We start from the raw sequence: 26,898 nt of genomic DNA, 5'->3' as shown, positions 1-26,898 counted from the left end.
TGCTGTCGCCTTCTCAGAAAACCTACAAGCAAAAATGAGATTGATCTGAACAACTTGGGAACATTAAAGAGAGCATTAGAGTTACGTTTCCTATCTTGGGCCTGCAGAAGAAAGTCCCTTCACGAGACATTGTCCACCAATGTTCCCCTTGTTTGTAATTCTACTCCGCCCTCTTTCTCACTGCCAAAACACCTATTTTTACCCCTCTGTGTGGCATCTCAGGGTTTTTCTTGTCACCACCATGTTTCCTGTCATCAGTGTGTGCAGTTAGTTACTGAAAAGGCCTCGACACTGTAACTGTCTCTCTCAGATGTGGTCAAAAATGTTTGTCTCCATATCTAAGGTAGTGTGGCCTTGACATCTTTTTTTTCTTTTTAAACCTTGTATTTCCTCTACAAAGTACGCTAGAAACATTAACATACTAAAGCAGAAATATTGGGCCAATCGGAAACTTTTCTTTGTTCATTTTCTTCTGTTTGTGCGCCTTTAATCCTGGCCCCTGGGATTAGGATATTTACAGAAATAACCCTTTGTTTACACTACACTAATCCAATCACCGCGCTAAAGTTCATTCAATTTGTGCCCTGACACTGCCCCTCCTCCTCCTCTAAAGCATATATTCATCATGATGCCATATGCTCTGACACAACACTGCATCTTTTCTCTAGCAGAAATGTGCAGAATGTGACATACTGTACTGTGTGGCACAATGGAGTAATTGTGTTTTGTCCCTTGAGGGAGAGTATGAGTTGGAAGAGGAGGAATATCAGTTCAGGATGTATGCTTTCCAGCCTCATCTGACGATCCGGTTGTAAGTGAGGGCAGCTCATGGAGATATAAATGAGCAACTTGACTTCTAGGATGTAACTGTCTTGCCTGACCTCCATTACAGCCGGCTTTAATGGCCTTCTTAGCTTTTTAAAGTCAAGACGTATCATATTTTTTTTTAATACAATATACTTTAATAAATTATTTTCCTGCAGGGCAAAACAGCATATTAGGCATAGGCCTATATATTTCCAACTATTCCAAATCTGTTCCAGATGTATATGAGAGAAAAATACTTTTATGAAAGAAAAATGCAAGTTGGTACTTAAAATGATAAACAATAAAATGCCAAAAGACTGCATGAAGTTAACTGTCCTCGTTGTACTTCGCCTCTCCTCCAGCATGACACACAGTGCCTCTTTTGTTCTGCCACTCATTGCTTATGTTACTGTAGAGCACTAATGCACACAGATCGATAGCATACTTTCCATTTCAACACATTGAGCTGATGTACGGACACACAGTTGGAATTGATCCTGTCCTGTCAACACAAAGTTTGATGTCGGTAAGTCTTCATCCTGCTGCAAAATAAATGGTCTTTAAATAAAAAGTGTTCTCTCACAGCGTGTTCTCAAACTCTCCACTTTGTAGCTTGACGTTGACATCTCTGTATTACACATTGAATAACTGCATTGCTGATGATGATTTTAAAGCTAGGTGGGTGGGAGATGGTGCAATAGGCATAGAAACAGCGCATCAAGATCAAAACAGAACATCTGGCCCATTCACGTGAATCAAATATAAAAAGGTTCTGTCACTTCCAAATTACTTCTCTTGCACATTGTAGGCCTTTTATGATTGGGAAATACAGGCTCACATAAAACTATTTTGAAACAGCTGTAAAATCATAACAACCATTAAATATTTTAATGCACCAATAAAACAATAAGTCAGAATTGTAAAAAAAAAGAAGAAAAAAAACTAAACAATGCATGTCACATCCAGAACAAACAAACCCAGCAAAATCAATTTCCTCCCCCACAGGATGTCCACCGCATACTAGCGGGTTTTTACAACCATGGCTGAAAGGTGCAAAAAAACAAACATGTTTCAAGTAAGCAAAACTATCAATCTGCACGTTTAACGAGCGGGCAGTACAAGGTGCACACAGTCTGAATCTAGTCTGAAACCTTTAATGGCATGAAGGCTGAAAACAGGAACTGTCTGGTCTCACTCAAACAGGTCATTGTTTGTGATATACTGTATGATCGTAGAAAAATAAATGACTGATTTACGAGACTATTTTTTGCTTTAATCTTGAGCATCCTGCAGCATCATACACATAAACATAATTTTTGTTTTTGCTAAATTGGATTTTCCAGAAATGTACAAAATATATTTGGTATCTTTTAATGTGATATGACAAAAGTCCTCTCAAGGGAGAAACACTTTCCTGCAGTTAAACTGAAAAATGTCAAACCATGTCTTGTACATTGACAACTTGCTGCGGGCTATACAGCAACATGTCATTACACTTTAGATAATTACATCAGCCTGTTAAGACCTCTGAGCTTTCCTGTACACGGCTGTTTGATTATTTTTAAAAAAAAACACACAATACAGATAAAATGTTTTCAGTGATAACAATAAAACAGCTCTTCTTGGTTGGATGAACCAAACCAACAGCCTCTAAAAGGCAGAGATGGAGAGAGAAACAGAAGGAAGGAGAGCAGTAATCTCATTACCTTCTCTTCCTGGCATGTGAGAATATTAATTTCTCTGTGGCAACCGAGAGGAAGGTGAACACCCCGGAATTTTGTCAATTCAATCGCACATCCCACCATTTCATTTTCCATGTAATTAAATCAGTTAAATGTTATAAAAAACATGTAAACTCCGTCATTACTTTGAGCCATTTGCATTTTTAATTAGGCCAGATTAATTCTAATAAGCGAGCTGGGCTAAGGCGATGACAGAGCAGGCCTATTGTGTGTCTGTCACACTCATTTAATTATGTCATTATGTCCCATATCCTATTATGATAATTGGCTTTTTATTCTCAATCAACAACCTACCAAAGCTATTAAGTAATAATCTCTGACTAGTGCACTTTTAACCTTAACATTATAGAAGTTTGCCACATTTAAAACAACAACCAGTTGATAAAAGATGGGAAAAGCAAAACACTATGCAATGCCCTGGCTTATTCAGCCGAGCTATTTGTTCCAAATGAAAAATGACTGTCAAGAAGCTGCATGTTGACACTGGGTATAGGGTGTAAAGCAAACACATTAGACGGAGGAAATGGGTATCACCATCTTCCCCCTGCAAGGTAACTAAGCAGAGAAGACAAATGTGTCTGATGTGTTCAGCCATTTCCTCTGCTCCCTCTCTGGGGATTCACTCGAAAACAAAATCTCTGAAGAAACTGACCCTGCTGTTTAATTGAAAGACACTGCTGCAAACAAATAGGGGAAGTGGTAACAGATTACAGCCTGGGAGACATGCAGCAAGCCAAACATCTCTGTCGAAAAGATGATGATATTCGGGTGAAAATAGCAGACATAAAACCCTGCACAGCTGCAAAAATAATTGCAAAAATTACCATTTGTCATAATGGTTCATTAACTGGAAATGGGTTTAGGTTTAGTCATACTGGCATTTCTTTGTACTGTTACCTAGTAGTTAAATCTCAATGTATAAGTGCAATCATGCTGCTGTTGTAACTCTATACAACGCACAAAACAGAACAAAAAAGTAGTAAATCTTACCATTAAAATAAATAGATAAACTTCATATTTGACTTTACAAGCTCAGCAGGCTCACAGCTACAGCTATGATTTCACTTTTTCAGCTCCATTACTTCACCGGGTCTGCGTGATTCCTTAGCTCCACCCAATGAAGTTTAAATAAACCGAACATCATTTCTGCCTCTGAGAAATGTTTGTATGTTCACATTAAACTCCCTTTTATCTATTCCTGGACTGTCTATTGTCATGATTTAATTAATTATATTATCATGTAGGGTGACAAAGAAGGTAAAAACATCTCAATGCTTCCTTGCACAGCAGAAAAACAACCAATTGTACGTCCAGATTGCTGCCTCAGCAGTACTAACAAAGAGGAGCAGTCACATGCAATATATGGTATTACAGTAATGCAAAGATGTAGGACAGATAATGCCAACCAGTCATATCACTAATCACCATTTGCAAAGACCTTTGTTGTCAAACATGTGGTCAGGGGCATTTTGAACTCAGTCACACGACTGCAGCATTTAAGTTATGTGGCATTTCTTTTAAATAGTCAAACAGGAAATGAGCATCAAGCTTGTACAGCAACACAGCGACAGTCATCTGACAAGCAGAATCTAATTGTAATGTTAATGTTTTTCCTCAAAAGATAATACAAGAGTGTAAAGTGAATGCTGTCAAAAATGAGATAGAAAAGAATATATCCCACAAGCTTCTTTTTTTTTTGCTTGAATAAGATTTCCATGATCTTCTTCAAACATAATCTAAGACTTGCATAAATTATGTGGAACAGTTAATTCCTAATTCAAGAGCATGGTTTCCAGTCTTTCATTGTTGCAGTATCAAAGTTAAGACACCTAAGTGGCAAAGTCAATCTTAACCAATCAAACACTGAAGAAATGGAGTAAAAGCAATCATTGTATGATCCAAAATGTCAGGCTGGACTGCACAACAAACATCCTTCTTTTATGAAGGGTACATGTCTTCATCTGTGTTTTGGTTTTATAATCAAGTGAGTTATTTTTCAGTTATTGTCTATCCTCCAGTCCACAGCATACTCATCCATACAATATGAACTATAATGTCTGTGACATTTTCAGTCCTTTTGTCAGAACAAAGCCAGTATAATAATGAGAAAAAAAATGTCAACCATTCAATAGCTCAAAATGTACTGTAAACAATGGCAGGAAAGCGGTGGGGGCTGGGAGGGCTTTGTTTCAATAGAAGCCCTCCTGATGCAATTGACGGTTGAACCTTTAATGTTTGCAGTTTCTTACTGGCTGCTCTCCTCTCAACAAAATGCTTGTGCAGTCATCTCACTCATGTTTTACTCTAAAATTAGCCTTGGAGTGCAGCAAGCTGTCAGTGCTGATTCAGTCGGACAGGCACAGCTCAGATGTATTAATTTTCTCATACAGCAGAAAAGTGCTTTTTCAGGTTTCGCTACACCCCCCTTTGCTGTGCATTAGGGTCCTTTTGAGACGCCAGTTTTTATTTACCAGGAGAGATTTTAAAGAGATTTATCTGCAGAGCCAACACACGGACGCAAAAAGTAAATACGGCCCCTCAAAAAGTCTGATAACATCACGTTTAGTGCTCTAAAGACAAGACTCACTTCATACTTAATAAACCTTTTTTTCCACGGTCCGACCTTATGAAAGTGCTGTATGGCCTCACGATTTACATTTTACTCAGTAATTATCTGTAAAGAGGACTTAATAAGTTCCCCCTTGTGTACACACAAGGTGAGTGTTACTATGGAGACGCAGAGTGCTCCTCTATGCTCCGTGGCCCTGCAGCCTGCTCCATTGTGGCGAGAGACAACAGCTGTCTTTACCTTTGGCAGGCAAACAGGCTCATTAAGGGCGGCCATGTTTGTTTTTGTGCCCGATACCTAGCCCTAAGCAAACACTGCCATATCTCCACTCCGCAGCCCTCGCAGTCTCAACATTTCCTTCCCTATTGTGGAGGTAGGCCCTGGCACGTTGAGCCTGCTGTATGTTCTCTTTTCCCCTAAAGCCATGGCCGAGTTGCCAGTGGCTCTCAAAGAATGCGTGCTTAATTGAGAAATTTTGTCGAGGTTGGAGCTGATGAAATGCTGAAATTCAGTGAGCGCAAAGCTGAGATGCTATGAATGTTGCGTATGTGCTATATACATAATGTAAGACATTATGAAGCCTGATATCACTTCTTGTGGTCTGGCACAAGAAAGCCTTCCTTGTTTGTTGCGCCGTCGATGTGATAAAGGCGTCATTATTTGGTCTGCTCACAGCTAACAGTAACGTCTACAGTGAAAGGTTTCATTGGCATATTTTCCCCTCTCCCAGCACTGTCTGTGGCTTGAGCGACAAGGCAGGTTGGATTCATAACACTTTGACAAAAATCCTATTTAAAAGGGAAAATGGCATTGAATGTCATTCCATTACTGCAGACAGCAAACATGGGAACACTCGAACCCAGAAGGCATTCACTTTAACTTATACAAAATAGCAGAAAGACTATTTTGTGGCTCTCCTTAAATATATGTACAGCACTTGGAGTGTTTTCAGCCAGAGCATTTCAAGAGTAGCCTTCCAAAATGTACTCACTTATTTGATTTCATCCCTTTTCACCATTTGTCAAGCCCAAAGTCACAATGCATTGTGAAATGAGTTCTTAATGTGGAGTAATGAGGCTGTCATGGCAAAGCAGTCTCTGCTTGTTTGAATTTGACTCATGTCGTAGATTCAATTAAATCAGCTGAAGTCAAGCTGGCCCCAGGCCAGATCGGTAATGGGTGACCTCATTCAAACAATGCTCTGACATACTGAAACAATAAGAGGAAGGGCCTTGAGTCAGTTGCAAAAGCAAACTCCACTCGAAAGCGATAAGGTAGAAAAATTACAGTGAAGTCACCAAAGTGTTTGAAAGATTCATGTAGTCATGTGTGTAGTTTTTTTTTCTTCTTTTGCTGCCAAAGTTGTTGCTTTTGTAAGATGACATTGGACAAGCTGATTGTGTCATTAAACCCACAGTTCTAATGCACTTGGAACAAAAGCAATATTTCACTGTAAATAAAGGTTAAACATCTCTATTGCAAATACATTGAAGCGCATATGCTGCGTGAACTTTGACCCCACTTCCTTTGCCTATAATAGCTGGAAACAAAATTGCTTGAGCTTTAGAGATAAAACTACCTAACATATTTTAAACACAGCTGGACCATCTCTTCTTTTGGAGGTTTACTTGTCCTCAGAAGTCTAAACTGATTTATTTGGATGTTGAAATGCCTGGAATCTAAATCATGACACAAACACTCCCAAGGCTATGTAAACAACCTTTCCACTTTCAGTCTACAACCATGCTGTCTGAGCAATAACTTGAGTGCCAAGGGCAAAAGCACTTCTCACTTTTGGAAGGGTCTCCAATGTCACACCGTTATTAAGAGAAGGCGCTCCCAAGTTTGTATAAAAGGGCATAGGTATCGCTAAAAGGCCTATTATACTTTGACTGTCAATGTACAATCAATTATGTTACTTATTTGAAGGTACATTTACCATTTATTACGTGTAAATTTACAGTTTGGAAAAACAGAGACATCCTGAGTGCTTCGTAGAATAAACAGAAACGAGGTAACAAAATCAAAACAGAACATCTTGTTTTACTCACTCTTGTTTCTCTATTCACCAGGGCCAACAGTGGTTACAGTAAACAGATAAAACACACACACACACACACACACACACACACACAGTCACTGCATCTCATTAGGCTACGTTCCCTCTGGCCCTTATTCCATTAGAAATTAAAACTCAGGACAATTAGTTGAAGATTGGTCTCAGCTCAGTGCGCTATAGTCGCACTCTCAAGGCGTCGAGATTACTTAATTACAGGCTCATCTGAAAACTGTGCGATGGTACTGTGCTGCAACACACAGTGAATAACTGGACTGAGGGTCCGCTAAACCAACGGGTGGACATGTGGATGCAGCGGCTGCTAGCTCCCATGAACTTTGCTACATTTTTGTTTTAAGGTGTTGTCTTTTCGTGTTTCTTACTGGATGGAGCGAGTATGGCCTATGACAGAGATACAGTCATCAATATCGGAGAGGGAAGCACGTGTGTTGGATCAAGAACAGAAGACCTTGAGGCGCTCACCACCCACAGCTTCTGCCAACCACCAAGCCAGACCAGCACCCAAAAGCCGAGATGGAAGCTAAGCTAGCCCAGCGAGGACCTAATATTCCACGAGGCTACTCAGCTCTCAGCCTACTCCTGGCTGTCTGATGTCTGGTTGCAGGAAAATAATATGGATGAAATAAGACTTCAGGCTAACCCAGCAATGGGAGGTTGATGGGAGACTATTGTGATGACATCTTTACAGTCCTGGCATCCCGGATCAAGCTGCACTTGACGGGCGAACCACAGGGCAGAGCGCAGGACTTTTGTTTTGTGTTGTCATGTTTTCTTGGGTGGTAAATGGACTAGACATGCATTTCGTCGATAAACCTTGGGTTGCATAATGGAAAATTATCCTTGAATCCTTAACAGTGGATGTCAGCCAGCCACCAGGGGGCAATCAAGATGTTTTGGCTTCAGTTTTGGGGAGTGGTCATGATGCCTCTGAATGCACATCCTGCAGGAATGTTGTGGCTGCAGTTCAGAGTAGAACAGCACTAGCCCGGTGCACTGAATTCAGGTGAATAAGAATCTAATGTATGTCTTATTTTGATGCCGAGGCTTGTTAATAAGCATGAGTGAAGCCTCGCACAACATGGAAGTGAAAGCAGTGCCCAGTTGATATATGTTTGTGTAAAAGGTTTAGGTACAATTTTATTATAATCATGCAGCTCTTACAGAGAGCAATTGTTTCCTTGTTTGGGAAACTGTTTGGTACTTCACTCTTTTATTCTTGGTTTGTCACGTCCTACAGTGCAAATATTACAACTCTATAGCATCTCCACTGGTGAGGATGGCATGCTCTTTTACAGTACCGCCCCATTCAGCAACAAACCTGAATGAAATATCTCACGACAGTTTAGTTCCATGGACAGAGTGAGCACAGAAAGTAAGGTATTTTATCAAAATCCTTCAGGAACACATATAATTAATTAGTTTTGTATCTGCTTCATCACTCTGCTTATGACAAGGCCACGAAGCACATTTCTCTGTAATTGAACAAACTCTAGTTTATGTAACGGCTGACCGTTCTGCCCTTCAAGCTGGAGAGAGGGAAAGAGAGAGAGAGAGAGAGAGAGAAAGAGAGATTTGATTGCTCCATGTACTTGCGCTTGTCACGTGACACCATGTCCCATTATATTGTGATGTTGTCATAGGAAGGGAGGAAATGAAATGCCTTGAAGCTACATGGGAAGTGTGCGTGTGTGTTTGTGTGGTTGGACGGTGGAGGCTTCACAGGTGTAATAGAGAGGCGCGTGTGTGCGTGCGTGCGTGTGTGTGTGTGTGTGTGTGTGTGCACGGTTCAAAATTAGTTTGAAGCTCTAATTGGGCAACTTGGGATTGTTGTGATATCACCTACATCCAATCATAGCACCTTTTGGCCCACAATCCTGTCTAGTGTTTGTGGTTACAGTTTGCACAGTTTCATCAATCTGAGAAAATGACTAACATAACAAAAATGAACACTTATCGCCACATAAAGACAGCACTGTGCAAATAGCTGATGATTATTGCAATATCAGCCGAAACACAGGAGAGGTATCCAGATGTTAACAGGTTTTACAAATATATATTAAAAAAAAAATTAAATTGAGCATGTGTACCGCGATTGACAACCATTGCAGCCAATTAAACAGTATTATGTCAAAATGGCCCTGACTTCAAACTGACACAAGCAGCTTAACAACTTCACTGTTGTTCTCTTGCTTAGATATTTGTCTCTGGTTCCTAACCTGCCCATACCCACAAAAAATAAAAGAGAAAAAGAGCCACTGGTAGCCATTATCTGCCTCAACTCTTAAAAGCTTCTCGTTCTGCTGATGATCACCATGCTACTTGAATGCTTTGAATATAGCTCAGTTTTGCATTTTGCTAAATGTTTATGCAAATGTCATGCCTGGTGGTATATGAGCTGTTTGAAAGCTTGTTATATATCCCTATGACACACTATGCCTTTATCTACTCTATGTCTGAATAATGACAACTCATAAGACCTCTGGTGGCTCTGAAGAGGTTGCTGAGGTGCATGACTTCAGTGCCACATGTCCATGAACGCTGTTCATTATTTGCGGCTTGTGTCTATGATAATTCTGTTATCATGTGTACTCATAGCATAGGAATCAAATAGTTCCATAATACTTCAGTGACTCATATAGCGCATACTGTAGGATGACATTTTATGAGTGGTACTTAAGATGCAGAGGGGATGAATGCATGTGACTTCTATATGGTTGGTTTTATCGTTTCTTTCATGTCTTCTTTTTCTGTACGGGGATTTTTTTTGCTGAAACCACCAAGCGTGAAAAAAGTTGTCGGGGAAACACTGAATTCAACTCAATGAGTTAGAATCTAAAGCTGCTTTTCATCCAGTCTTCAAACCAGTAGTTTCTTGAGTTCATGGCGGGAGGCAGTGGATGCTTTTAATCTAAAACTGAATAATAATTTCCACCTGATTTGGACTCTTTAATGGAGTTGCTGTCATAATCCGAGTAATTATATAACTTTGTGTATGTAAAGACGTGGACTGTTGTACATTTGGTAATAGCCATATCTTCATCCTTAGAAAGGGAAACATTTCTCAGTTTGTAAGAATGGAAACATTTGGGGATAGTGAGCTATGAAAGAAGCTGTTGTTATGTTTTTTTTTTTCAACAAGTCACCGTGTCAGTTGAGAATTTCCTTTGTGTGTGTCTCTGTGTTCGGGGGATGTTGCATGAATGGGCAGTCAGCATTTAGGGTTCAAAAGAAAACACCAGCCTGAGCTTCGTCTTTGTGAAAACCAAGGCTACGGTGCTCTGTATCAAGTGCCATTGTTTTGGTAATAGTAAACCTGGGGCACTTGCCAGGAGGCATTAGTCATTCATCTAACAAGTTCCACAATGCAAACCACAAAGTGCTCCACTGTCAACTTCCTCTTATTGAATTCTGAGCACATACGCACATTTCCAAGTATCTTACAGCAAGGTATACACTTTCTGATGACTAGCTACCTGAAGTATGGCTGCCATGTTTGTTTATTTGTTCGTTTCCCTGACAGGAAGCCAGCTCTTTTTTGGGGGGGTGAGTGAGGGAGAGAATGAAGAGAGAGAAGAAGGGAGGTGGCGGGTGAAAGGCGGATAGGAGGGGATTAGGGCGGAGTGCAAATTTTCAGCAGGCCAGGCATACGACATGATCTCTAATTACCCACAAAGCACTGTGTAACCCAAGCCACAGATTAGGCTGCATTATCAGGCTTAATAAAACATGACCATCTCTCAGTTTTCACTCCCTTTCCCTGCACGGCTGCTGCAAACATTAGTTCCTAGTTATGACATTCCCGATGCCTTTGCTAAGTAACTGGACTATCTGTACCCGTTGTTGCAGATTAACAGCTAGCGGTACAGATTTGATGCTTTTCTCTGATAGTAAACAGAGTATCATTATGATCTGGACTGCTGGTTAAACAAAAACATGACATGAAGACATCCCCTTGGGTTTCAGGGAAATTGTCATTGACAACATGTTTTACATGTTTGTGTTGGAGAGAGTAACAGGGACACTTTCTGGAAAGACATTGCAGTGATGTCATTTTTTAATTGTAATTGTTTTGTCATCTCAATTGAATTATTCTGTCAGCAGAAATCTCAGAAATGGATTTCTTGAACACCTTGGTAAATATAACCAGACAACTACATGTAAGACTTTTTTATTTATTCTGTTACAAAAAGGTTAAGGTCAAGCCTTCTTTTGCTTTCACATACATTACCCTCTGATCTATGCTATACTGGGTGTATACAGACACGACACACAAACACACACACACACACACACACACACACACACACACACACACACACACACACACACACACACACACACACACACACACACACACACAGCTACTTTATGACTTGCACCTGTATCACAGTGTGGAACTGTTACTTTTACTAAAAGTAAACAATGTGAATACTTCTTCCACCACTGTTAAGGTGCCAGCAACACACACCAAAGCGCACATGTATGCACACACACACATACACACACACACACACACACACACACACACACACACACACACACACACACACACACACACACACATACTTGCATGGCTCATGTGGGTTGTGCCAGTAAGTGCTGCTTTAGGCTATGGTTGTTCACTACTGTCTACTGTGTTATTAACAATTCTATATAAAGCTCAAGTTTTCCATTCCTGTGTGTTAAGAACCCTTCTGCTAGAGGTTGTTGAGGCCTAGTTAAGAGAGACGGAGTCCTCGACAGCATAACACCATCGACCATATGTCATAATTTCCAAAATCCTACTTTTCTTCCCTCTGTTTGTTTTTCTTAGCGACATCACTCATTGACATGGGTCGTGTCCAGCTTGAGACTAAATAGGTCGACAACACAAAGAGAAGGTCTACTTCTCTTGCTTTCCCTCCCCTTTCTCAACCCACAAGTCTCCTCTAACCTCGATACCTCCCTTTTTCTTTAGCAACATCTATCTCTATTTTTGTTCTCTTTCCAAAACTTTCCATACACTACTCTTTTTTTCTCGGGGCAATTCTTAAACCATAGATAATAGCATTGCAAGACCTAAAAACCATGGTATTACCACTGTACTTTCTGTCACACTTCTCTCTCTGCCCATTGTAAACGATCATGAAGCTCATCATTAGCTCTCAAAGAGGAAGAATGAGCCACAGTTTGATTACCTCGGTGGCTCTGTGGGCTCCCGCAGTCTCTGCTGACTGAATTGGACGCAGACGATTACAGCCTTGCACAGGCAATTATATCTGCCTGCTAAATATGTCACACATAATAAACACATGCTCCTGACAGACAAGGGACAGGTGGAGACAGTCACAGCTGGGGAAAGAGGAAAGAGAGCATATTCAGGTTCATATGGATTTAGCAACCCTGTCTTCCTCAAGTGGAATCCTCTCAGTCCAAATTAACGCCTGCCAGCGAATTAATGACAGACACCGGTGCTTTAGTGAGAAGTCAAAGATCTGCTAATGAATGGCAACCCTAAAAAAAGTATTGTGATTGATAATCTATCTATAATAATTAGATTGATCTACGGGCACACTCCGATAAATACTCTATAATCATGCTTTGCACTCTAGGAGCTATCTGATCATTCTACTTTATACGTACTTTATGTGTTAGTCTGGGTTTTGGACCATTAATTGAACTTTCAGATGGCCTCTGTTCCATCAGGCCGCAGTGCAAACATGGCACTGACCCCAGGCCAATAATATTTGTAAAGCGTATTCAGTGAAAACAAGGGAGGGAAAGATCCTTAAATCCCTGGCAAGGAGTTTATACCATGGGCCATGGTGTTTGCACAGGACATACCTCAGGAAGCTGGGACAACTGGGAATGTTTGTCCAGCTTCCATCCCCTTTCATGCATGTATACTTACATACAGTACATATACAGCACAGTGCATACATACACACAGTACATATGTACATTCATACATTTATCAAGTACATAGAGTAGGCCCAAGACTTTATATTGCTTTTTTTAAAACTAACAGTCAAAACTCAAAGATACAAAAGTACAATGATATAAGACACAGAAACATTTTCTGTCAACTTGGGCTGGGCTCTTCAGGAGCTTTGATGCACAATATCTGCGGTGTATTGTTTAATATAGCATTCCCTATCATACTCTGAAAGGGGTTTCCTTTGTTTTCTACTGCTTACAGAAAAAAACTAAATTGGGAGTTACTTTGAGGTCTCATGTTATACACCCATGATGGGACAGCTGAAAGCTCCAATAATCTTGTCAGTGCAATTAAGTTTAAACCACTAAAGAGACGGACGGACAGATATACTGCATTGTTTGCACATCAATTGCACCATGCTGTCACGTGTCTTTCCTTTTGAGTGTTTACAGTCATTAACAAACATAATCAACATTAAACTAAGCACCCGGGGGCCTACTCTGGAGCAGGTGCTGCTGCAGTTTCTTTTTCTTTCTTCTTCTGCAGTAAGAATGAGAATGCCATCGCACTGCCCCATGGGAAGGCCCGGGCTGACTAATGTAAGCACACTACAGTGGGGCTGCTGGTCTTAATTATGGTAACAGACGCTAAGGGGGACGCACTGGTACCCACCAACGAGGAAGTAGCTTAGCACTGCCAGGGCCAATAATTAGCACATGGGTAGCCCCCCCACCACCGCCACTACCACACGCATACATTCATACTGACACTCTTATATCTTACATCAAACACAAACACTGCATTTAAAGGCTAAACAACAAGACACGGAGAGTTTCAATAATGAAAAAGCTATTCCTGATCCTGTGTGTGGCATTACAGCATCTCGTGTTCTATTGCCTTTCATCAATACTCATGTCTGTCTGCAAAAATCCCCCTAAAAAAGTCACAAGAAACAGATGTAGACACCTTTTGGTTGGTTGGGGAAATTACTTTTTACACAGAGTCACCGAGGTTAAATACACACACACACACACACACACACACACACACACACACACACACACACACACACACACACACACACACACACACACACACACATACGTATATATATTTATATATATGGCAAAAATCTCTGTGCCATATGCAGGCTATGTGACTGCCAATGTCAGAGCCAATTCCAGTTTTATTGAAATGATTTCAAATGGTCGGAATCCCCATTAAAAATCTCCTCCGTGTGTTGGGGCAGGGAGAATATGATTTAGTGGCTGTTTTTGCTCTGCCCCTGCTCGCTGTGTGTCACAGGCCCTTACTGTGGTATGCATGGCCTTCCTCTGCACTGGGCTATGAAAGCAATTGTGATTGTGATTCTGTAGTCAGCAAAACGCTTGAATGGCCCCGAGTTAGCCTGCACACACACACACACACACACACACACACACACACACACACACACACACACACACACACACACACGCACGTACACAGATACACACACTGTCCCCATAGTGGGCCACTGATTACTTCAACCCATTTGACTCTCACTCATCCTGTGATTCTCCCTTTCTGTCTCTCTGTCACAAACCACAGAGTTTGTCATTAGCTAATAGCGAGAGCGCTACTCAACATGAACATTAGGTATAGTCAGACTGGTTAATTTGTCAACCATGTGTAAGTACTCAAGGGACTAAAAATACCGCTTGCAATTAGACAACACTAACAATAAATATGTGTTTATTCAAGAGCTTATTTTACTTGAGGACGATCAGTTGGTGGAAACCGACTGAATATGTTAATATAAAGTAATCAAACCTTTGCACAGCATACAGTACACCAGGCAGTCCTGTAATAAAACATAAAACTGAGATAAGGCATTCAAATGAAGTACATCATACCCCATCTTATCTGAGGCAGAGGAGACCACCAACTAACAAAGCCAGCTCTTCAGTCATGTTCTATCTAAGCAGATATCAGTTGTTAGGAAGATATATGAGCTGGGTGCGGCCCGGGTGTTTAAACACATACCCTATTCTCTTTGCACTCTATGCTATTGCTATACTGTATGCAGCAGCAGCCGTCAGCACTGTTTGATTAAGGTATTCAAATAAAGGAGCAGACACTGTGTTGCATTTCACAGAGCAAACTAAAGGTGTCAGACAAACAACAATTCCAGTCATACATGTTGTGTCGCACAAAATGCATCTTTATACTTTAAAATGCTTTCTACAATAGATGCAGTATGAATTTGTATGGTGTTTGCACAGTATATATGAGTGATATGTGTGTTATGCAGCTTGTAAGGCAGCAGACACCATTAAAACATGGCCCAGTTGAATATTACCAGAGCTGTTCTAATGGTATTATTCTCTGTCATTTCTCCTCGGCTGTGGGAGAGCACCACAGTAATAAAAGACACGTAACTCACAGTGAAATAAAATGAGTATTGAAAGTATTGAAGTAGAAATCTTCAGGGTTATTTATGGATCTTTCTGAATCATCTTATCCTTGAAGTGTCTCTGCTCATTTTATGCCTCTCTTTTCTTTGCGTTCTTCACCCTTTTCTGTTTGACAGTGCTGAACTTCAGTGATTACAGTCTTAGCACAAAGTAGTTTAACCAGCAGAATAAGTCATGTTACTTAAAGACCAGTCGATGACACATTTTTGCTGGAAAAGGGTTCACATTTTCATTTCGATCACGAACAACAGTGCCAAAGTAATGGAAATGCTCCACACAGTGATTAGTGACCACGTTTATTATCAGCACATTAAATTAGGTGACAGAAAGAGTACATCAAGAAGCATGCCTGCACATAAACTAATATGAATAAAACACGTCTCTGCTCCACGTGTTATTTGGGAGTCACATAAACTTAATAATTACTCAAATAAGCTTGTGTTTGTGCAGAGTAGACAAAAAACAAGTTTGCAAATAAACAGACTATAAAGCTAAAATACCAGCACATGCTCATTTTTATCCAATTAAGCTTGTGTGTAAATCAGATTACACTGTTAATTTCACAGCGGTAAAAGGAGAGAGCTTTTCACAGGCTCCGAATTACTTATTTTTTTCTTTTCTTTTTTTTCAAACAGGGATATACTGAATCGCCCAGAAAGGAATAATGGAGCTAAATCTCAACACAGTTGCCAAATTGCGACCATCTCACCAAAAGCTCCTTCTTATTTTTACTCTTTTCAAATAGCATTATCCCAAAAGAATGTTCTTAAGATAAACTAGAAGGCAACCGACTCAACAACAAATTAAGCTACAAACAAAAATATCCACATGAATATGCAAAGTAAGCCCATAAAAACATTTGACCTTAATGCTTATGATAAGCCTTTTGCCTTCCTGCTGCTTCAGAAAGAGACCTGGGCCAGAATGTGACCAACCAGGGCTGTCAGACATGATTAGCAGCGGGCAGATCTGAACCGTAGATACAGAACGTACATAACAAATCGGATGTCTCTATGGTGCCACAGCCAGTTTGACAAGTGCTTGAGGAGCGGAACTTGACCCTGTGCACTGTGCTAACAGGACACCAAGTGATCCCTGCTGCTCCCGGGCCTCATTTGCATCGCTAGTGAAGGTAGTTAGTGTTACACATGTGATGATAGCAAATTATACCTCCCCTTGTGGAAAGAGCCCCCACTCCCTCAAGCGAAGGGAGTGGAGGGATTTCAATAATTCAAATGAACACTCGTAATTTTGAGAGGCGCCACACTTTTGTATCGGTGACAGTAGTTGGTGTCACTTTCTCCCTTGTGAAAGCACTTCATACCATTTCATTTCTACTGGCTTTGTTTCCAGGATTCATGCAGTGTGTATGTGTGTATATCAGCATATTCTGCAGATTATCCGCATAGAGGATGATCCTAATTCGTTTGACCTAAAAAAAGATAGCCTGTGCGGAGGAGACAGTTATATGAGCCCATTTGTGTGTCACAGGTGTAAACCTGCCTTATCAGTAAATGTTTTATATCGACTTTATTTCATCTGTGATCGAATGTGAGTCACTGAATAAAACTGCGTCCCGGTTTGCTTTTGTTTCTGTCTTTCACACCTGAACAAGCTTCCTGCCACCAAACCTGAACAGAGATTATTGTTGCACCATTTTTTTAAGCTCTAAATTGGGAGATGATCTTTTCAGTTGATAACTGGAAGGTTTCGTTCAGTTACAGACACTTTCCATTGCCCACACGGAAAAAGACAAACATCCCCAACTGTGCATCATTCCCCTCACTGTCATACCTGGAAGCTATATCTTTATCTGAGAAAGCAAGCCAGAAGGACTCCAAATCTTCTCTATCTACAGAAGCTGGTCCACATCCAGAGCTTTTTGATTTGTAATATTGCAACCACGGTAAGTGACGGCACCAAAGTCCAATTCAGTAGTTGCCGATGGCTGAGATGTTGCGAACCCTCGTGGAAGCTGTAAGTCTCTTATGTTAACAGTTTAAAACAGTTTTTCCAGTGTTTCCACTGGATATATATTGTGTTTGTGGAACTCAATACAACTTTTGCTGTGAGCTTATCTTACTTTGTGGTGTTTTTTTAATCTCTTACATCGAGAGATTTCTTTCTAGTGGTGCCCCATCCTTCGGTTATTTATAACAGGATTACTAAGCACTGGTTTGTTGTTTGAAATAGGATGATGACTTGTTTTTTTTCTCGGAAAATGTCAAACTACAAAATATTCATAATGCTGTTTTAAATGCCACCTGCGCACTTGCAATGGAGTCAGTGCAGGTCTCACGGTAAAATGCTGCGGGGTGTCCAAACCGAGAGAGAGAGAGAGAGAGAGAGAAAAGAGTGATACATGTGCCAGCCACTCTGTGGTTTCTCTTTAAAAAGTAATTAACAGTACATTACTGGCACACATCCATTTAATCGTTGAACTCCCAGCGGAAAAGCATATAAGCTATAAGAAATCATTGAGAGGGAAGATGATGTTGGAGCAGAGAGCAAAGTGGGGCAGTATGGATTCTATACAGCCTCTAGTATTCCACATCGGGTGGGACACTTAATGCCAGCTTTGTGCGAGACACAACTGCACAATCTCACCGAGGAAATAACATAATAACCATGTTGGTGAGAGAAAAAAAACTAAAAGTTTGACAACACATTTTCTTTCAGCAAAATAGGATGATTGCAGGTTTGAGTCTAGAGGAACAGGGAATACAAATACTGCGTCCCGTTCCAGACTAAATTAAAACCAGTCCATCCTCGGAGCTCCGGACACTTTATTTGCTGACACTTGACATGTTTTTGGATAGCTGTGTGTGTGTTTGGGGCAAGTGAGCGCCCGTGGATTAAAAACATAAAACAAAGCGTCCAAAAGCATGCGTTTGCATTGCATGCATGTTGCAGGCTGTGTTGGCTCATGTAAGGAGACAGGTGAAATGTGAAGCATGTCAATGCACGAGACAACACAGTTTTGTTATTTACCTTGTTCGAGTGGTAATAGTCCAACGAGCTCAGACAACTTGGATCAGTCGGTAGGGAGCATGCACCCACATTTGCCGGGGGGGCAGGATAAAATCTCACGTCCATCTCAGGTTGTGCGAGACTGAAGGCATGAAATCACTTTCAGCGTCTTTGACTCACTATCGTCTCAGCAAACACAACGCCGAAGCAAGGAGGGACAAAAAAAAGAGAGAAAGAAGTGGGGGAGTTTCACTCGGTACACTCTTCCCTCACATCCGTCCGCGGCCGAACTTCGGCACCAACTCTGGTGATGCGCAGTCCTCCTCGCAGCCTCGCACCAGGATGCGAAACGCTCACTCACTCAAAACGGGAGAGCACAAATGTATTGGATACACACGTGTTGGCAAAACTATCCCGTTGTTCCAGAACAAATAAAAGCAAAACCTCCAACTTTGGTCCTCTCTGTTTAGATCTTTTTGGTTGAACAGCCCATAAATTCGCAGCCTCTGTTTTCCCTACTGCTCTCAGGACTCCATACAGGCTTTGTTATGGAGGTGCATATTCTTGCATTGGTTCCAGTACAGAAGTGGTCGGACTTCCCTCTGCCATGCGACCTCTGCCGATAATAAACGGGAAAGAGGAACGGAGGGAGAAGGGGGAGGGGAGATTGGTGGCTGCCTTGGCAACCGCTCTCCTTTCTGCAACTGCGCGCTTCTGATTAGCTGAAATGTAGTAGTGTGCACGGCTGTGCATTATAAAGCGCACTCTGCCTCCATCAGGTCTGCATAAAGGCTCCCATTTGGGGTATTGTGCCAATGTGGATGGGAGGAGGTTGCACGTAGTCTCTCTGTAGTTCAACCATGTTTTTATGTATTTTCATTTTTCATTTGCGGGACAACAAACTGAATATCGACATCACCTTATTATAAATAAACCTATCACAGCCTATAGCCTCGGGCAGTAAAGCAAAATTAGCTTACTCTCAAATGCCTATGAATAGGTTAAAGCAAAAAAAAAAAGACACTGCCAAATAGTTCATCTTTGGTACAGTCTTTTATAGTTTAACTAGTGATCAGTTAGTTAAGATTTTTAAAGTTTTTTAAGTCATATGTGTTTTGTCTCCAGTTGTGCTTGTATTTTACGTTGTTGTGTTATTTAGATAAAAAAAATACAAGAACATGTCAAATTAAAGTCCTAAAATTAACCTCACACAACAAAGCACAACAGCTAACACTGATGACTCTTAAACTGTGTGCGGAATATAGTATTCCGAGATGGAATATGTACAAAGGAGTTTAATCTTGTATTGCCATACAGTTGCCAATGTGCGTGGTGAGAAGCTGGGGCTGTGAGAGCTGCCTCTGACAGCTCACTGAATGTGATGGATAGCACACCCTTGCCCTGTGATGTGCATGCACATTTGATGTTGAAATGGCCTATCCATGGGACCATTGTCTTTCAATCATGTCAAGGTAAAGTACAGAACTGAGCACATTTTCTGCTGCCTGGCGTTATTACTATGCCACAGTTTACAGCACAATCCATACACCCTGCCTGCACAGAAATATGCTCTATCCTCCTGAAGCTGTTTAAAGATACCTAATTTGATCTGTTTTTAGGATGGATCAGCATTAAAATGGTGATAATACATCCTCTTTATCAGCCCTAAACAGTATTGCAGACAGGCTTTCATTAGGTGAGCCTGGATGTGAAAAGAGGAGAATGCAACTCCAAGAAGGGTACAATTGTTTTTACACAAACTGTGACAGCAGCATCTGCCCACTGCTGCAGCTCTTATGTCCCCCCTTCACAAATGTAAAAAGCTGGTCATTATTTCAGCATGTCTATTGTGTGACAGTGCAACCTCTATGTTTTACAGTGGGGTCCTTCGCTTTTAGGCACAGCCTGCCACTGTCCCAGGCCCGGCACATGGAGGGTTAACCACATGGCCTGGTGCCATGGCTTCATGGGAATGGAATGTGGAGTGCTGTGTGTGCAGGGCTCCTTTCCCAGCATCCCTCACTGCCCAGGCGCATGCTAATGATCAGTATTATTGAGGCACAATTGATGGGCTAGCAACCAAACAAGAGAAACTAATTACTACTAAGGCTTTATTGTCCTTTAATTACTGAAGCTCTATAGCAATTAGTGCTCCACAAAGACACAGCCCTACTTTAATCTCAAATAAAATGTGATGCAGATGAAAAAATTTAGAAGATGAAAGGTAGATAAGATAATTTGGCTTTCAGTTCGTTCTGCAGAAACGATGACTGATTTGAGGAAAGTGTGGGAGAACAAAAGAACTGCTGAGGGTTGTGCTAATTCCAACCAAAAATCATCTCAAAACAGAATCTGCACGTGATACCTCCGTGACCTTGGATAGCTAAATCAAACATAAAAAAGTGAATGCTGAACATATCTTTCCCAAAGTTACAGTAGAGAGGGGAAAAGCAAGCCTATACAGTTTGTGATGTCATTGAAAGATGACTATTATTGCAATTAAAAACTTTGTAGAGTCATGCTGATTGCTGTTTTGCACCCACATGAGTTTAATTTTATACTACGGAGAAAACTGTGAAGTGCTGGTATGAGCAGCTACAACTGTAGTATCCATGGTGGCTGTGTACATTCTTATACATCATCTCATACTGTATTTACTTGAACATTGCTGGGATTTTTAACCAAGTAAAGCCATGATTTTAGGGTAAAAGAACAAGAAAAACCTCTGTCTGTGTCAGTGTTTCACTTTCTTTTTATTGTGTCCATATCTTACACTGAGCAGTTACATCTTTCATTCTGAGAATTAAGCAGTCTCACATTAGAGTACTGTTTTTTTGAGAAGTGGGTGGATGCAGCGTTTGCACTCACTTCAAACTTTACACAGTTTTGAAAGTATCACAGCCCTTTTAAACATCATTAGTCCCAATGCATGCCTCATTTAAGCAGTTTCAAAACACTGAGTAAGTACTGTACAATGTAGCCTGGAGTTTAAATGTTGGCTGTACTGTTAGCCTCTAAGCATATGTACTGTAAGGCTTTCACAAACAATCACGTCAGAGATTTGCTCTCACAATCAATTCAATAATTGACATTTAAGTCTGTCTGTCTATATATAGACAGACTTACATGCATATATGTATAAAAACGTATCTGTACGCATATATATACGTATATATATATATATATATATATATATATATATATATATATATATATATACGTATATATAAACAGACGTGTGTAAACACTTATGCACAGTATATATATATACATATTTATATACACATGCATTTACACGTGTATATACACACTTGTACATACACACATATACATATATATAAACACGTATATATACACATATACAGTATATACATACGCACACATACTGTATATACGTATACATACACACATATATAAATAAACATATACATATACACACATATATACGTATACACACACACACAGACACACACACAGTGTGTTATAGTTTTATACATAATTGCTGATCAATTTGGCAAACCACTCCAACACAAAGTGGACTGCATTAGATTGCTGGTTTAAAAGCCTCTAAAGGACAGCTAGAAACCCTTTGAGCTGACCTCATTAATAGGGCTGAGACAATTTCAGGGTTTAATTATTATCTTCTTGATCTTGCTTTTTTATATTTCTTAGTGTTTTGCTTTACTTGATATAGCCATGTATTCTGGTATTCATTATATTTAATTTAGCAAATGAAGATCGTCCTTCAATGCTTTTTCTGAGATATTGCATATAACAAAACAAAAAAACGACCAGCGATCTGCATGAGGTAACATGTAAAGATGAATCTACATGGAGCTGGTCTAACTAGTTTCAGACACTCTCACTAGTTGTTTAATTGATTCAGTTATTTGTCTTGTTTTACTTAGGAATGTAAAGTAAAAAAATAAAACCTAATGGCCTGGCGAGTGAAAAGGTCTGTTTGTAATAAAATAAATAAACAATATGCAGACCAGAAATGAATGGTCGCAGCTCAGCAGACAACAGGGAGCATGACAAAGAAAGCAATGAAAGGGAGAAACAGTGAAGTGGTCCAAGCAGGCTTTCTGTGTTTTTCTTCACCATTTCACACTCGCTCATTGACTATTGGCTGACTACACAATAAGCAGTTTCACTTTTAGTTTATCTTCGATTTCTAGGTGAGTCCAGATTCGGAGAGTGGCTCAATACAGCTTAAATATCTTTTCTAACATTGAGACGTCTCCATCAACTGCCTCACATGGTGCTACAAAAAAAGAAGGACATGGCATAATATTTAAGTATAGCAGCACGTCCTGTGGGTGAAAGTGTTACAGACATCCAATTTGTTTTTTAACTTCTTCCGATGACGCACATGTGATGAAAATATGCCAAAGGAACATATTTCAGAAGATTTTTTCTTATCAGCAGCATTTTGCATTTGTAAATTATATTTGTTATCGCAGATATACTTATTTGTATGATGTGATCTGAACTTTAAAACAAGTAAAGATTTGTACAGTATATGCAGTTGTTGGATATATTAGCAGTTGATATAAATACCAACAGATGACAACCAGTTTGGGTTTCTGATGTACACAACACACACAGAGAAGTGCAGGACATGTTGTACTGTTTTACTTTTTTTACATTTAGCATAATTTGATCTGTTCTTGCAAGCTACGCATCAGGGCAGCTACGGGTACATGCAAATGATACCATTATTGTGTAAACTCACTCTGATTATGTTGCTCTCACTCAATATGTTCTAAAAACACATAAAGTAAGAATGTTCAGTCTGTCGTTAATACAATATATGAATATATGCAACAATATAGTATGTTACAGTTTATTTAACAATACAAGGGTTTAGGGTTTATTATTATACCATTACATGGTGTTGAGGTGTATAAAAAGTACCCTGAACAGAGTGTCCCATTGAGTTCTGTTTCTTACTAACCTGTCTGTTGTCCTGTTTGCATTAATGAGCTTTACAGAAAGCCTGCAGGGCATTTGGAGCTAAATTTGTCTCAGGGCCAAGAGATAATTGTCAAAGATTGTTTATTAACTTAGAATCAACATTCATGTACTGCGAATAATTGCACTGCTTGTCTTTGAATGTAATTAATAAGTATGAATAGTAAAACATGACTCTCTTTAGGTGCAATAATAAAATACATATATTTGGGGCAGTGTCGGAAATACACGAGGGCAAAGGGCAAAGGGCAAAACTGCTCCTTAGAAATATAACTTTGCCCTTGATATCACTAGGAGAGGGGCAAAAAATGCCCCCATAATTGTTGCGCAACACACAGGACATCATGCGGACACGGCGCCTCTCAAAGACTTTAGAAAAGCATCAAACTGGCTACAGGTCCTCTAGCAGCGCTGGAAGCGGCCGTCATTCAGACGCACTTCCTCGCGTGACATCCACCTAGCTGTGTGGCTACGGGTAATATTATAGACAGACACAAGGGCGTTTGACGTTCCGATGTTTTTGGGAATTCCACAACAAGTATAAAGCAGAAAGAGTGGTTATTTCCATGGTGGAAGGCGTAAATTAAACCTGCACGGAGACAAGTCCCGCCTTCGGCGCATCCAGCTCGAATGACAACATTGATGACATGTTGGTCAGTTTGTTTGCTTGACAATCACATTTTGCTGCAATAACAATGATTGAAGTGAGATGAAACTTAATCTTCTTAGATACAATATGTTGACGAAGTTTTCCTTTGGGGACAATTTGCGGGGAATAAATCGCAACACTTTGAATCTGTAGACTACTGCCTAATAGTCTTATTGTTGCCATTTGATGACAATTGCTCATATACTTTAAGCCTAAATACGTATATTTATTATTTTGAACAAAGGTTAAATGTTATTTCACAAGTTTCAGAAAGTGCCCCAAATTTGTATTGAAATGCCCCTGGATTTCAGTAGGTGGGGGCAAAAATTGGCCCTTAAAAAATATGTAAATTTCCTACCCTGATTTGGGGGTCGGGTGGATACTCGGTTAAAATGTATAAACCTCAGGACTTCCAAAAACAAAGATTTTTAATCTCAGAAAACACCTTGAGGAAACGTGAGGGTTCTCTTCTGGCCCAGCTTGCTGACTTTTGACCCCTGTGCCAGGTTGCCCTGACCCTGCTTGTCTCAGCAGGGCATGGGAACCAGCAGTGTGTCCTGAGTGTGTCAACAATTTGGCCTGAAAGAACAAACAGCAGTTAAGATAATGATTATGGGATAATTCATTTCCCCAAGGACAAAACATGTAATTGTCCATCTTTAGTGAATGGCTTTCTAACTGTTCTAACAGCGTGAAACATAAGCCGGCCTCTTCTTCCTCCCAGATTCCTATTGGAATAGATATAATGATCGTATAATGTCCTCAATGCAGCTCTGCAGACAAAGAGGTCATGACCGTTTCCCTCAGAGGTCAGCTCACGTACACTGTTGCAGAACTTTAAGCTTATGACATCTGAACCACTAAAAGATTATGTCCGTAGTTTTTTCTTGATTTGATCCATTCATGGTATATGCTGACTCCGTAACAGAAGTCAGATACAGTACAGTACGCCTGTGAATCTCAGCTTTCTGTGAAGATACATGCAAGTGTTTTATTTGACTGGCATCATGTCCTCATTGTGTCATCCACCTTGCAAATCACCCTGAAGAATAATTAAGGAAAATCCCCATAGGCCTTACATGCATTGCCTCTTGATTTGGTTAAAGAGATGTGTATACCTTTTCCCCTGCATAGGAGGCTGCAGGAAGACAGAGAGCTTCAGTGAAAAAGAGAGCAGACTTGTCAGTCTGACCACGTTTCATTTAGCACTTCATTTCAAGGAAATTCTAGAGACTCTACTAATTGCCTATAACATTTCAGCTCTCATTTGGGGAAGGATGTATTGCAGTCTGCAGAAGCTTAGTTCAGTGTTTTCATATCATTAAAAAGGCCAACATTTACACATGCTGATAATGTCATGTGAAAGTTTCTTTTTTTTTACATTGTATAAAAAACAGAAAGTGTTTGTTGTTTTGAAAGCCAGTGTTCGGTGACCAAAACAATTCATGACTTTTGTCCAGGTTTTTAATTTTTTTGGATACAATTTATCTCATGCATAAGACTGAGTGCATGTTTTATGCATATGTCGGAAAACAGGACCTATTCTCATTCCTACTCAAGCAGACACATGGCATCATGGCATCATTTGCCATTGTTTGCCATTCAAGCGGAGGAATTGTGAGTCATCCCTATATAAAGAAATTTAAGCATCCAATCACTGTCCCTTTCAGATAAGCAATTAGGATTCCTTTTGAGTTGCTCAAATTATAGATGTTTTTACCAAATGGAGAAAAAGAGAAAAGAAGAAATGAGGCTAATTTGAATTCAGTCATCTTCTTAATGCGACCCAACAGCAATAACACGCATTAAATACATTTTATTTTCCAGTGAATGCACATTTTTGGAACTTATTTGGTCAGAAGTCAACATTTTATTTTTGTATCATCCCTTTTTAGGAGTTGTTAACCTTAACAACCTCGCAGTGAACTGATACTAAAATCCTCAATTTATGCAGATCTGCAGATATCAAAAGAGCACTATTTTCTGCAAAAACCTTTTCTATTTTCACTCACTGTTGAAGTCAAGACATGCAGATCCTGTAATCTCTATCATGCATGGTGGTGAAACAATGCTTTTGCTTCTCATGTTCCAGCCACTGATTAAATGAAGCATACTTGATCTTTATCTGGGTTGAAGGATGATGCCTGCACTGGCCTCTATCCAGGTCCTGTAGGCTGTGAAATAAGAACCACCATAAATTTATTAGAGATATTGAGATGGTTTGTATGGCCTGAAATCTGCAAGTGAACTTTGAACGTTTTATTTAATCCGAGCATACAGGATGTTAAAAGTATATTTGACCTCAAATATATCTATAATTTACTGGGCAATAAGGGAAAATTACACAAAAATGATCTATCATCTACTATACTGGATGTTGATACCTCACAATAGTATCAATTGATGGTTTTCTAAACCCGCCCCTAAACCACAATTGTCCAATCATAGGGCAGTTGGCACAGTGGGCGGATATGTCCTGCTTTTCATTGGAATTGGGGAAGTTTACACTTCAGCAAACCACAGTCACACCCTTTATCCTAGATAGCGTCACATTTCAACAGATTATTTAGTCCTCATCCTTAAAAATCAATACTGATGGTACATGTAGTCCACTGAAGAAATACATTTCCCACTGCGTGCTATATTATATATTTTATATATATCTTCATATATATCTATATCTATATATATATCTATATATATATAGATATATATATCTATATATATATAGATATAT

At 40.0% G+C, this 26,898-nt stretch overlaps 1 protein-coding gene across 1 annotated transcript in view; it reads right to left on the bottom strand.

The window, feature by feature from the left end:
* Positions 1-18,664, bottom strand: part of LOC306743090 (TOX high mobility group box family member 2-like) — a gene marked incomplete at both ends in the record, with an annotated part of 71,686 nt that extends 53,022 nt beyond the window's left edge. Inside the window, one exon of the mRNA XM_079225571.1 lies at positions 18,560-18,664. Within this exon, the coding sequence (XP_079081697.1) occupies positions 18,560-18,664 (105 nt within the window). The remainder of the gene's footprint in view (positions 1-18,559) is intronic.
* Between the last annotated feature and the right edge of the window lie 8,234 nt (positions 18,665-26,898).

Source organism: Taurulus bubalis (genome assembly GCF_910589615.1).
Source record: "Taurulus bubalis genome assembly, chromosome: 11".
NCBI lineage: Eukaryota > Metazoa > Chordata > Actinopteri > Perciformes > Cottidae > Taurulus > Taurulus bubalis.
Note: the sequence above shows the minus strand (reverse complement) of the source record. Positions and strands in the feature narration are given on the sequence as shown.